General features: G+C 56.5%; 5 protein-coding genes across 5 annotated transcripts; 1 reads left to right on the top strand and 4 right to left on the bottom strand.

Annotated features, from left to right (window-relative positions):
• Positions 1-154: 154 nt before the first annotated feature.
• Positions 155-2,700, bottom strand: BCV69DRAFT_281151 (hypothetical protein). The gene has a single exon (XM_025491873.1). It carries the CDS (start codon positions 2,553-2,555, stop codon positions 246-248), a length of 2,310 nt encoding a protein of 769 aa, XP_025349306.1. The 5' UTR covers positions 2,556-2,700; the 3' UTR covers positions 155-245.
• A 173-nt stretch (positions 2,701-2,873) lies between these two features.
• On the top strand, positions 2,874-5,255 carry BCV69DRAFT_281150 (hypothetical protein). The gene has a single exon (XM_025491872.1). The coding sequence runs from the start codon at positions 2,925-2,927 to the stop codon at positions 4,818-4,820; it is 1,896 nt and encodes a 631-aa protein (XP_025349305.1). The 5' UTR covers positions 2,874-2,924; the 3' UTR covers positions 4,821-5,255.
• A 472-nt stretch (positions 5,256-5,727) lies between these two features.
• BCV69DRAFT_281148 (MFS general substrate transporter) lies at positions 5,728-7,601 on the bottom strand. Its single transcript, XM_025491871.1, has 2 exons — positions 6,658-7,601; positions 5,728-6,461 (listed from the first exon to the last, which is right to left on the bottom strand). The coding sequence occupies exons 1-2, from the start codon at positions 7,518-7,520 to the stop codon at positions 5,750-5,752; spliced, it is 1,575 nt and encodes a 524-aa protein (XP_025349304.1). The 5' UTR covers positions 7,521-7,601; the 3' UTR covers positions 5,728-5,749.
• An 812-nt stretch (positions 7,602-8,413) lies between these two features.
• On the bottom strand, positions 8,414-10,028 carry BCV69DRAFT_281147 (mitochondrial carrier). Its single transcript, XM_025491870.1, has 3 exons — positions 9,728-10,028; positions 9,192-9,617; positions 8,414-9,096 (listed from the first exon to the last, which is right to left on the bottom strand). The coding sequence occupies exons 1-3, from the start codon at positions 9,842-9,844 to the stop codon at positions 8,689-8,691; spliced, it is 951 nt and encodes a 316-aa protein (XP_025349303.1). The 5' UTR covers positions 9,845-10,028; the 3' UTR covers positions 8,414-8,688.
• Positions 10,029-10,500: 472 nt separating this feature from the next.
• On the bottom strand, positions 10,501-11,031 carry BCV69DRAFT_236121 (HCP-like protein; the record flags this gene model as incomplete). The annotated part of the gene is made up of 1 exon (XM_025489915.1): positions 10,501-11,031. A coding segment is annotated over one exon (531 nt), but the record flags the coding sequence as incomplete, so codon positions are not given.
• Positions 11,032-13,013: the final 1,982 nt, after the last annotated feature.

The raw sequence follows: 13,013 nt of genomic DNA, 5'->3' as shown, positions 1-13,013 counted from the left end.
ACGAGGATGGTGCTCCCTTCAAAGCCCTCACTCAAATAGATGGTACTCGACAGTTCAATCGCTTCTCCTCGCAGTGGTGTCTGAGACCCTTCCCATTGTCCGAGCTCATCGAGATAGCCAGCTCTCTTACGTGATCTTCGGCAGACAACGCAAAGGTCCGAGCAATTGGTATTGCGCGTACAAATCTACAGTAACAGTACGTTTTATATATAAACCTTACAGCTCCTCCCCTCTTCCTCTCAACATCACCTAAAAGCAACAGGTGAAGCAGGTCTAGACCTTGCCGCCTCCTCCAATCCCGCCAACCTCTCCTTCCAAACAGGCACGCTTGCCAACTTTTGTTCCAGCAATTCCTTCTCCTCCTGTAGCGCCTGCCTCTTCTCGGTCCGCTCCGTGTCCAGCTTAGAAAAGGTATAACCACCTTGTCCATCGAATTGAAGGACATTCTGGTGGTACTTGTGAATCGAGGGGCGATGGGAGACACTCAGGAGTGTGATGCCTAGTTCGGTAGCGTGATTGTACATGATCTGCTCAATCTCTGAAGTGACGGCGGATGTGCACTCGTCGAGAATGGCATAGCGGGGCTGGTGGTAGAACAGACGAGCCATGGCGATACGTTGCTTGTCACCTCCACTGAGGGCGTCACGCCACTCACGCTGCACCTCCCATCCACCCTCGCGCTCGACGATGCGATCGATCTGAACGACTGACATGACCTTGAGGAGATCCTCGTCCGTCTTGCCCCTAGCGCGCATCTCCGACACGGTGTGGGGGTAGATGATCTGGTCCCGAAGGGTACCGAGGGAGAGGTACGGCCGTTGTGGGATGTAAGCGAAGTCGGATCCCTTGGGCTTCTTGACGATACCTCCGTACACAGGCCACAGTCCTCCCAGGATACGGAAAAGGGAGCTCTTACCGCATCCGTTCGGACCAATGATGAGCAGATGTTGTCCTGGCTTGACAGTGAAGCTCATCTTCTTGACCAGGACGTCGCCATTAGGGCTGACAATGGGCACGTCTTCGAAGATGATGTCGGAAGACTCTTCCGTCTTTCCCCTTCCTCGGAGCACAGCGGCATTCTCCTCTGTACCAGCACTGGAGACGAGCTTCTTTTCGAAACGCGAAGCTTTGACCTCCTGCATCGTATCCAGCAGGGACGAGACTCGGGCGGTATATCCTGCCATCTCCGACAGCTCCTTGTAAGACGAGACGATGCGGCCAAATGCGTCCGAGGAGGACAGCAATAGACGACGATTGGTCACGAATGCTTCTGTACGCGAGCCCATGTCTGCGGCAAGTCCTCCAATACCGGGCAGCTTGACAAAGACGGGAATGGAGCAGATGACGAGACCTAGGGAACCCCAGAGCCACTTGATGATTCCCTCTTCGATCATTCCGTGCACGATCCTGATCTTAGAGATGCGGTTGATGTGTTTGATCAAGCTAAAGTAGGACCTTTCTATCGAATTCTTCTCGATCTTCTGACCGTTGTATAGAGCCACCTCTTCGTTGTTCTCGATGAGCCTGCTGTGTGCCCACCTAAACTCTCCCTCTAGCTTCTGCGCCGTTGCAGCATACGAGCCGAAAGGTGGGGTTGCCGCACGCAACAATGCGGCGGAGCCTTGCACGAGAATGTTGATGATGATCAGACCCTCTGCTCCTACATTTTGCGACAACTGATAGTTGTACAATGAGACGTCGAGGATGGGCTTGGCGATGTTAGAGTAGAGGGCAGCGAGGGCAGTACTGAACTTCTGAATGTCCACTGTGATGAGCTGATCAGCGTTCCTGATCCGATCGTCGAGGTTGCCAAGCTGGTAGTATGTGTCGTCTGAGAGATAGGCTTCGTGGACCTTTTGTGTGAGACGAGTACGGTAAGAGAGGGCCAGCTTGCTCTGTAGGAACTCGATCATCGCGTTGCAGTACGTGGCCGGCACAGCTACGGCCATCCACCAGAGGATGCCGCCGAGGAACTGCTTCGTCTGTGCTCGAACGAGAGCGGAGACGATGCGACCGTCGAGGTCGGCGACATAGAGTGAGAGCATTGTTCTGAGGACGAGGAAGACGGAGTGGCCCATGAGGAGAAGCGCCTCCTTGCTCTTGTAGGATGGGATGATGATCCTTAGTATCCTCTTGAGCTGCTCAAAGAACTTTGCGTCGACTTCCACTCTTGGCCCCTTGCCCTTGCGGCCCTTCTTGCCACGACTGGATCCGGACATGTCCACCTCGGGGGCATCAGCAGTTTGAGTCACTTCCTTGACCTTTTCCACATCCCGATCTCCCTTCTCCCCACTGGCAGTAGAGCGCTGCAAGGCCTCTCCTGCCGCGGCCGTCTGCGTCTTATCAACCTGCTTCTTCTTTCCCTTTGGCTTGGGGTTGAGACCCCTATAGGTGGAAGCGATGATGAAGGAGAAGTAGGACAATTGCAAGATCCGCTGGATCAGAGCGTAGTTCTTGCGATAGCCGGAGGCTGCCTTGAGACCGGTGATGAGAGCCTTTTGTTGCAGCTCATCCCGCAGGTCTTGGAACTGCTCCAGCCGCGACTGGATTGCCATCTTGTCTCTCTACGTGGGAGTGAGATGCAACGGCGAGCTCAGGGAGTGTGATGGTTTAGCGCAATGCGATGGCGGCAAAGGCGAGTACGTGAGTGAGTGTATGGGTTTGTGGACGTCTGTACAGGATGCAATCGTTGGCTGCGTGGTGTGTGTGCCATTTCACGCTGCCCTGCCTGTCTGTCGCTGCCCCGCTTCCCCTCCGGCTCAGGCTTTTCCCGCGTCCGACCCTTGTCCCGGGCAGCCGCTCGCGTGGCACAAGCACGGAAGCGGAACAAAACCAGTGGAGGGCGGCGGGAAGATGTGCCCCTACTTCGAGGAGCTCTTTACTGTCACGGCTGTGACCGTTAGGCCAACTCATACTTACCGCCCATGTCATGGAGAGGTACTGGCCGAGGACATGGCCGCGGGTCTGGCGGAGGTATACCCGCTCGAGGTGGATACGGCCCGGCAATCTTCTCCAAACGTCCGAAGCTTGATGGTCCTCGCACCTCGGCCAACCTGGCCTCGCTACTAGTAGCACTGGACGGAGGGCCTTACCCTGCCTACAAAGATCTCAGAGGTGCATGGAGCTTCCCCAAGTTCGCGCTCCACATTGATCACATTCAAGCGGATCCGTACGCTCCGCCTTCGAAGTTCAGGGTGGAGCTACCTCATGCTAGTCACGGATTTCCCGTCGAGCTGTTCAAGTCGAAGATTCGGTCTATTGCTTTAGCGGACTACCTTCATAGGCGTCTCCACGAAGTGTGCTCTGCCAGAGGCCTTGATGTCAAGGCAGCATCTTCCGGCTGGTCAGGAGGCAAAGGTGGAGACATTTCAATTGATCTCCCCGCAAGTCAGGTGCTGGAAAGGACAGCTGTCGTGGTAGGAAGAGAGTCTATCGAGGCAAGGATCACCATCGGTCTACCAGCAGCTGGCCGCTCTATCCAAGGTCGCCGAGCTGCAGAGATCATTTGCGAGCACCTGCCCAATTTGGTGTCAGAATCACTCGTAGCTTCGGCTCATCGGCCTACGTGGACAAGGCTGGTGGCTCACGTCGACAGTATCGAGGATCAGGAAGCGTTGAGAGATCAGCTGTCTCGGCATCAAACCCCTCTTGTTGCCTTCATTCGTAACGGTGCCATCTTGCCACGACAGTCCGGTGCGAGCACTACGCCCCTCAGTGGACCTTCTGTGGTGCCCTTCACCTCGCCGGCCAATCTCCTAATCGAGATCAAGCTGCCAAACTCTACCGTCTCGGGAATGGGTCTGCCTGCGAAGTCGCTCATCGTGTGTGTCGGTGCGGGCTACCACGGCAAGTCCACTCTACTCGAAGCCATCTCCTTGGGCTGCTACAACTACCTGCCCGGTGATGGGCGAGAATTTGTCAGCAGTGTCTCCTCCGTGACCTGCGCCAGCTCAGAAGACGGACGAAGCGTCTCGTCTGTTGACCTGAGTAACTTCATACTTAATCTTCCCGGAGGCAAGTCCACCGACAACTTTTCCACAACGGACGCCTCTGGCTCAACATCATGCGCTGCGGGCTTCATGGAAGCCTTGGAGCTAGGATCTCAGCTCATCTGTATTGACGAAGACACAACAGCGTCTAATTGGCTCTCCTGCTCGCCCACAATGCGAAAGCTGATCAAGCGCGAGACAATCGTGCCCTTGGAGAGCAGAGCAAGTCAAGCCGTCCAGGCAAGTGGAGCGAGCCTGTTCCTCGTCTGTGGGAGCAGCAGCGACTTCCTCCGTCACGCTGATCTTGTCTTGAGGATGGAGGACTTCCTGATCGAAGACGTCACAGAGAAGGCCAGGATTTTGGTTTCTCAGCAGGACGAGGAAAGGGGCGCTTCGAAGGCATCGAATACAGAGAACATGCGGCCCCCTTTCCGTCAGCCGGCACCTCGTATTCTTGACACCTCTCGCCTGCTACCCGATGGGAAAGTCTTCACTCGCGGCAGGAGCATCATCCGGCTAGGAGGGGAAAAGACGGACGAAGGAAGCCAGTTGGACCTGCGCTGCATTCCACAAGTCGTGTATGAATCGCAGACGAGAAGCATCATTGCTGCCTTGAGACACCTGCAAGGCGACACCAGCAAGAACAGTGGAAAGTCGTTGAAGGCGGTCATGGAGGAGCTGGAGCGCAACATTGCGAGCGAGGGGCTGGACTGTCTGCAGACGCGGGATGAGCCAGATGGGTCCTTAGCGAGGATAAGATGGATCGACCTTGCGGGAGCTATCAACCGTATGCGAGGCGTGGAGGTAAAGCAGCAGTTCGAAAGAAAGTAAAGGACAGTCTACTTCTGTTTGCTCGGCGGAAGAGGAATCTGTCAGTCAGTCTCGTCACACATGTATTGTAGCCATAATACCATTGCATTCTGCGAACATGTCTGCCAGTAAGCCAACCAATGAAGGGCGTCCGTGAGTCCTGATGTCGTGTCCCGGCTCTCATCATCTCTGTCTGATCTGTACTCTAGCATTGGACCCCTAGCCATCCCTCGTGCTTCCCTTCTTCACCTGAAAGCCAATCAGAAGCTTAGCGAGCGAGCCTCGCTGCCTCCAGCATCTCTTTCCCAGTCCAACTCCCAAGTCTCCCAGAAGATCGACTGTAAATGTGCATGAAGGCATTGCAACCCTACTCATCTGCCATCAAGGTTCCCTTTCGAGGAACCGAAGCACCCAGTAGCGTCGCACCCTGCCCTCATCCTATCCCCATCCCCCTCCTCTTCGCAGAGTCGAGGGAAGAGGACCTCTTTCTCCTAGATAATCCGCTTTACGACCATTCACGATCATGGGAGCTCTTCACTTCCTTTGAAAGGGAGGAGAGCTCCTGGGGCGATGAAGGTGCTTTTTGGAGCGGTAGGGATCTTGTCGCCCATTGAGGCGCGACTTAGCGTTAAGGAGAAGAGGGGAAAGGAAGATCAGAGCTTCCATGGGTGAACTTTTGAGCACACGCCTGGAGCGGAGCCAGGCAGATTCGGGTGCGCGCAGCGAGAGACCGACCGTTCCGTTCCGTTCAGCTCTGTGCCAGTCGACTCGACCAACTACGCGGCAGAGGGTATACGGCGTGTACTTTGTACAAAAAGTCGATCCACGCAACGACAAGCAACCCACAGGTAAACGGTAACAATGTGATTCAAGGTTGAAAGCAAAAGAATCAGACATGAAAGAGTTGAATCAGGGTCATCTGAAATGACAAATCACAAGAACGGCCGCCCCTAATTGGCGACCTTGCTCGAGTTGACACCTTCCCCTTCCTCCGAGATCCTACCAGGGTAGGCTCCCTCCGAGGCAAGTCCAACGTTGCGCATGTCGTAGCCGTTGGCCTCCAGGTAGGCAAAGAACTCCTCGTCCATCTTGACGATTCCGTCGTGCTCGACCGGTGGGATGAAGAAGATGACGCAGAGCATGGCGAGGACGGCTAGCGAAGCACCGATGTAGTAGGTGACAGCGTAGTGCATGTCGTCCGACTCTGGCCACTTGTTCTGTGTAGGAACAAAGATGTAGCTGCCCACAAAGGCACCGACCTTGCCGATGGCAGCTGCGAATCCGTACATCACTCCCCTGACCGGAGTCGGCGCTACTGCCTTGGAGGCGAGGAGACCGAGGCAGTTACCAGGACCAGCTTCACCAAAGGCAATGTATAGCACGTACATAACAATAAGCCCCGCGGTGTGGTTCTTGAAGTAACCAAAGGCTCCGGCGAGCGCGAAGCCAAAGATGGCCTGGAGGCCCAGGAAAAGGCAAATGGTCTTCTTTGGGCCGAGTTTGTCAACGATGAGCGCGCCGATGACCGTGCCTGGGATGTAGCCGGCATTGAGAGCGATGGTGAAGGCCAGGTTGAGGGAAAGGTCGGCATTGGGGTAGAGTTCTGAAGTGAAGTACGACGCGTAGATTCCGGCGGGGTAGGAGACGAAGTCGTAGCAGAACCTGCGGAAAGAGGAGTGCGGATGCAAATGAAGTGGGCGCACCTGTCAGCATGCAGGAACGGAGTACTGGCAGATCCATCGAAGCTTGCCATGCGGGACTGACGCAGAACGTAGACAGCACTGCGCTGAGGCAGCGTGCCCAGTGCTCTTCGCCCTTCGCTTGCAGCTCTTGCTTTTCTTTGAATCTTGCTACTCACCAAACAATGCAGACGGCTACGAGCCTGAGCCAGTATTTCTTGATGATCAACCACCAGGGCATGTGGTGCTTGATAGCTCCCCGCTTGTACGAAGGTGGCTCCTGGATCTTGGTCCGCAGGAAGAAGAGGATGAGAGGAGGAATAGCACCGAAGCCGAGAGCCAATCGCCAGACCCAAGCAATGTGGTTATCGCCAAAGATCTTGTACAGGATCCAGACGGTAAATGGCGCGATCACAAAGGCGACATCAATGCAGGTGTTGGTGGCGAGAACGAAGAGACCTTGCTGCTGGCTCTTCTTGATGTTGGACTGCTCGGTGTTCTCTGCACAGGCGACACTTCCCGAGGGGTACTCTCCACCGATACCAATTCCGATGAGGAAGCGGTAGACAATGAGGCAGGTGAAGAGGCCAGAGGTAGAGTTGTTCGCACCGTAAGCTCCGGCGGCGAGGATGGAAAAGAGGACCAGGATGGCAGAGCAGATGAGCATACCCCACTTCCGTCCGGTTTTGTCGACCACGAGACCAAAGGTGAGCATGCCCAAGACGGTACCGGCAAAGCTCATGGAGGGGAAGAGGGTGGTGAATCGCGTAATCTCGCTATCGCTTGCACTGGCGTAGGGCTGGTCATATCCGGTGATCAGCGTCGTGACCGTACCGGAAATGGCGTTGATGTAACCATCCGAGTAGAGGGCGGCTCCACAGGCGAAGATGAGTGACTTGCCCGTAAGGCCCTTGGTCTTCTGGGTCTCCTCGTAGGCCTGGATGTCAGGCACCTGGGTGGTGGTGGTGACATTCTTCTCTGTAGGGGCAATGTCGAGAGGCGCCTTGGCCGCCTCTCCGGTGGGGGAGCTTCCAGACGACATGGTCAGTGGTCGTTGTCAGCGACGGTGGTGATGAGGATGAGGTTAGGAGGCGAAGGATGAAAGAGGATGGCGGATAAGGATAGGGGAAAAAGGGGGGGCGCGTGACGGCGGTCGCGACGGTCAACTCAAATACTTTGCGTGCCAGAGTAAATTAAGGCGGGAGTCGAGCGGGGGGGGGGCCCACGTTTCGCAGGAAACCTTCTATCGCGCTGCAGTGCTGTGCCTGTCATGGGCCAAGCCTGGATTAGTGAGCCCAGCCTGGGACAAGGAGGCGGCGAAGGCGGCGGGGGCTGCGTGGCGGGAGCGGGGCTCTGCCCTGTGGCGAAAGAGGCTGGCCCGTCCTGCATGACTGGCTGCACGGTCCCTTGGCGGCAAGGCGAAGAGGAAAAAATCCACGAAAGGCCGAGCCGAGCCGAGGTGCTGCTACTGGCTGCTACTGCTGCTGCTGCTTGCTGCTGACTGACTACTGCCGCCGTCGGCACAACTTGCGACTCGCTTCTTTCAGAGCCAGATCCGCACACCGCCTCGATTTTCAGCGCACTCACCCACCCAACCACGGCGGAAGTATCGGACCGGCAGAGGGGTAGCCTCACCTACGCACCTACGGACTGGCCAAGGCCGTGGGAGCATTTCGACCCACACACGAGCTGACCGCCACACCCCTTGTTTGTGAGGCAAGCCGAAGTCCGGCTTCTGCTTCCTTAAACCTCCTGCCGCCCCCTTGAATATGTCAAGTCAGATCGCAGCTTATCCAGATTGTCGGCACGAAGCGCACGTGGGGATTACTCGCGGGGGATGAGGCGGACGGGCCCCCGCTTGCACATGTCCATCGAGGCAAAAGTACTAGACGTCTTCTCGGCCTCTCCAGCCAATCTGCCTTTCTCCATCCATTTCAGAGGTTTGCCACTCGTGAGTAGGGCGCACGTTGGCCGTAGCGAATATTCATCCCCCGGCAAGCGCTCGATCCCCGTGGCGCAGAGGTCAGTCAGATCAGCATTTGAACCGAGGTAGCGAAAGAGCGTGACTCCGGCAGAGGCAGCGCACAATCCCCATGCGTATAGGTGAGCCAATACATTCACTATCCGCTCGAGCCCGTGACGATGGTCTATACAACAAGATGCGTCTCCGCTTCCCAGCTCCCTCCTCCTCTCCCTCTTGTGCGCATTTACTACGACTTCTCCACCTCTGCCTTGGTGATAGACACACCAGCGGGCGCTCCCAAGGCCTGCTTGATCTGGCCATAGATGAGGAATTGGCCTCCCACGAGGAAAGCAGTCATTGCGATCCTCGTTCCCAGTCCGGCCCAGATGCCCACGGGTCCAGTCTCCTTGGCGAGTGTGATCAGCTTGCTCATGGCGCTTCCGCTTCCACCACCGCCCTTGTTGATCTTGGACAGGAGCGTGTCTGCTGGGTGCGAGAGAATGGCGGCAGCGACTCCTGCTGTGAGACCACAGCCGAGCTGGACGGTCACCTCGCCCGCCTTGCCCGACTTGCCCAGCTTGTCAAGAGAAGGGACTTTCCCGACCAGCTCGTGCATTGTCTCGTTGGTGTAGAATTGACCAATAGCGTAGGGCACCTGGAGACGAGTAATGCAGACCACGTGAACGAGAGGGTCAATAACGTCTCTCTGCGACTTTCGTCCCTTTTGCCTCGCTTCCTGCCTTGACTCACCTGCTTGCACAAGATCGGAGCATATCCGGCATAGAATTCACTCAGGCCACCTTCCCTCGCCATTCTGCCAACAGCTCCCACCAGCCCATTGGCATAGCCCCTCGTCGAGACCAGCCTGATTCGAGCCGCCTCGAGCGGAGTCAGCAAGGTGGTAGCGATGACTTCAGCAGCAGAAGCACCTCCAATGTAGATGGCCATCCTGTACTTCTCTGCCGCCTCTCTCGAGCCTGCCATAGTAGCAAATTTGGCCTTGAAGTATTCGAATCCGGCGAACTTGGCTCCACCTTGAATGAGGTATCCAACGGCAGTGGGGCCGAAACCGGTAAGGAGACCAGAGGCACCCTCGGTTGCGATGATATTCCTGGCCATGGTGGCCATGGTGCTGTTGGGGGAGCCCTTGGGCTCGAGCTGGATACGCGTCTTGATCTGAGAGGACGCAACGTCAGAAATGATAGGCAGGTGCGATAGTTTGAGAGGTCAGTAATGGAGATACAAGGGTATGTGTCTCCCCCACTTCCCCCTTCCAGCCTACTCACCACGTCAATGGGCGTCATACCACCATGGGTGATCGTAGCGCACAGCGCTCCTGCCGAGAAGAAGCGTGTGTAGTCGCCCACGCTGAACGTGGGCACAAAGTCTGTGCTCGAAGCCATCTTGATCGTCTGAGGGAAGGCTCGTCTTGTAAGAGATTTAGATTGGAAGATGTCAAGCCGAGATGAGAGGTAGATAGGACGGATAGACGAGGATGCGGCTGAGCAGCTGGGCGGAGCTGGCGAGAGGTGGAGGCAGGCAGGCGCGAGCTCTTGCTACACCGGGCGAGGTGTGCGTCGGGAAGACTTGCGGCTGGAAGGAAGGCACGAGTGAGTATGATAAGGGAGAGAAGAAGAAGAAGAAGTCTGAAGCACTCGAGAAAAAGGAGCAAAGGTGCTTGATAGATAGAAGCAGGAATCTCTTCGGCCCTCCTTCGGACTCGGGTCTCAACCCAATCGGGCGCACCGCCGGGCCGTGCAGAGGTCGATGACGTCGAGGGGCGTCGGGACTAGGGCTCCTTCTACTCAAACGCAAGAGGGCATTGATTCTTCGGATCAAAGCACCGATGGACCGGACAAAGTTCAATACACTGCTGGACGATCAATCAGTCGAAACACACGCAAGCGGAAGCAGCAAGGTGCATTGTTGTATCGTCATTAGAGGTGAGAAATTGGTCAAACGGAGAGATATGTGCGTCAAGAGTAATGCAGCTAGCGGTTCTTCGTGAGATAGTGTTCGTGGTGTCACCGGTATACTCTATCCGTGTCCTCGTTCAATCATCAAATTTGCTCTTCCACACCCAGCTCAAACCAATCAAATCGTATCCCTGCGCAGCCGCCATACGGTAGTACTTTGCTGCCTTTTTGAGATCCTTTTTGCATCCCTTGCCAGCAGCATACAGCGCGCCCGCCTCGGCCTGCGCATCCGCATCGCCCAACTTTGCAGCCAGCTCAAAGTACTCCAGTGCCATCTTCTTGTCCATCTTGACGCCCCAGCCATAGCAGAAGCATTTGCCCAGCTCATAAACCGACAGCTTCAGCTCTGAGCGTACAGCCTTGAGATCAGCTTCGGTCCTGTTGCGCGAGGTAGACATGAGCTCGCCAGCTGTAGCGGCTGCACGCTGGATCCACTCGAAGCCTTTCCTGGGATCTTTACGAGCACCCCAGCCCTCCCTAAGCGTCATACCCCACATGCACATTCCGACGACACAGCCGCCCTCGACCTTTGCAGAGCGCTCAAAGTAGTAGGCGGAGCGAGAGAGGTCGCCTTGCTCGTGATACTGGATGCCTTGGCTCAGATAGTTTTCGGCTGCCGATGGGCCAGTTTTAGTGTTTTGTCCAATGGCGTGACGACTATTTGGTGTGTTCCGGGTATTGTTGCGCCTCTGTGGAGAGTTGTGTTGAGGCGGCACCTTCGCCGCCGTAGATGCTGAGCTCAATGTAGTAGAGCTCATCTGTGCTGCCTGTCTGACTGCAGGGCTGGAGCCAGCAGAGCGCTGTCCTGGATGCTGAAGCGTCGATATCGGCCTTGGACTCTGCCGTCCACCAGTCTGAGACTGTACACTTGCGCTTGTTCCTGTACTCGCATGCTCGAATCGTCCGACACTGGGCGACGCAGGAGAGGCGATTGGTGTCCGTCTCTCCACGCTCACAGGGCGTGACCGAGCAGCAAAGTCGACACTTCCCGGGCGGGAGCCTGGTCTGCCTTCGTTGTCGTCCTCACTGTACCTCACTGTACCAACACTCATCCTGCTTCCGATGGTGCTACTACTGTCTCGCCTGCTGCTTCCATCCAATCGCAGAGTCTCGACATCCAAATCTGATATGATGCTCTCTCTTCCATCGGCGGCAGCGATAGCAGCTGCACGAGCTCGACCGATGCGTGCCCCAATGGGACCCGCAAGAAGAGGATCATCGTACTGATTAGACGAGGGGGGTGGCGGCGGCGGTAGGCGTCCTGCGGGATGACCGCCCCTTCTGCCATCGACAGACGAAGGTCTCTCTCCCGATCCCCTCGGTCTGGCAAGTGGCGAGCCTGGGAGACGAGCTTGGCCATTCAGTGCCGATGCGACTGTGACAGGCCCACCGGTCGCAGCATGATTCTGTCTAAAGCCTCCCTGCTGAGCCGTCGGACTACTAATGATGCTGGCCATGCTCGAGCGCTGTGAGGCAGTGCCGTCGCTGCCATCATCCGTTACAGCTTCCCACTCGTGAATCGAGGCGGCATCTGCTGCGTCCGCGTGCTGGTCGCGGTAGCCATGATGTGGCTCGTGTGCAATCTCTGAACCAGCAGGCGTAGGAGGCCATACGTAGATGTGAGCTGCATCCTGACCACCTGATGAGGAAAGCGTATCGGTCGAAGGCTGAGCAGTGGCGTAGAATTTGCTGCCTCCTGGCAAAGGCGATGGACTAGATACCGGGGCCTCGGGATCCCTGGCTGGAACCTGGAAGTACGATGATGGCTCTTCGCTCATCTGATGGAGCGAAGGCGTCAAGCTGACGACGCGCGCCCGGTCGCCGCCTCTTGTCAGGGGTGAAACAGCAGGAGGTATCGGCTGCGAGTCTGCTCGTTGAGGCAGTGAGACTCGATGCAGCGTTGCAGTATTGACTGAAGCATTGCCCAAGATGAGTTCGCTGAAGTCCGCTCCTTTAGCGAGGTTCCGCAGAGCATCCAATCCGGACGTATTGCCACCCGACAGACCCAGACCCATGGTCCCTCGATGCTCTGACCCCGCGTAATTGCTCTCTCCTCCCCACTCACTACCGCCATACAAAGAGCCCTCCTCGTCATCGTCCCGGTCGGCCCACGCACGACCCCACCTACCGCCAGCTCCAAACTCTGCTGTCTGTACCGTGTTCACCGAGGACACTGAATCTCGCCGGGATAGGTTGACTTGATCGGAGGGCTCCAATGACTGTGAATTTGGCTCATACCCACGAGGTCTATTGCTGGAGGGTCCTGTATTGCTTTGGACGCCATTGGCGAGCTGACCTTGCCGGGCAAGAGGCGATGGATGGTTCGACTTGGTTTCTTCAAAGCGCCGAGGACCTGGTCCATCATCGACAGCTGAACTGCTGCGACCTCTCGAGGAACTCCAGTTCGATTCCTGTGGAGTGTAGGGCGATGAAGGGTTGCTGCCTACCCTACTGCCGTTGCTTGAGCTTGAAGCAGTCCGGTTGCGATTCTCAGACCGCGCCGAAGCTTCCTCCTCATTGTGATCCGCATCGACTTCCGGGGAATATTCTTGCGGTGTCTGTCTGATTGACGTGGACCGTGAAAGCGCAAAGGCCT

This window comes from Pseudomicrostroma glucosiphilum (genome assembly GCF_003144135.1).
Source record: "Pseudomicrostroma glucosiphilum strain MCA 4718 unplaced genomic scaffold BCV69scaffold_3, whole genome shotgun sequence".
Classification (NCBI taxonomy): domain Eukaryota; kingdom Fungi; phylum Basidiomycota; class Exobasidiomycetes; order Microstromatales; family Microstromataceae; genus Microstroma; species Microstroma glucosiphilum.
This window is presented reverse-complemented; position numbering and strand designations above follow the sequence as displayed.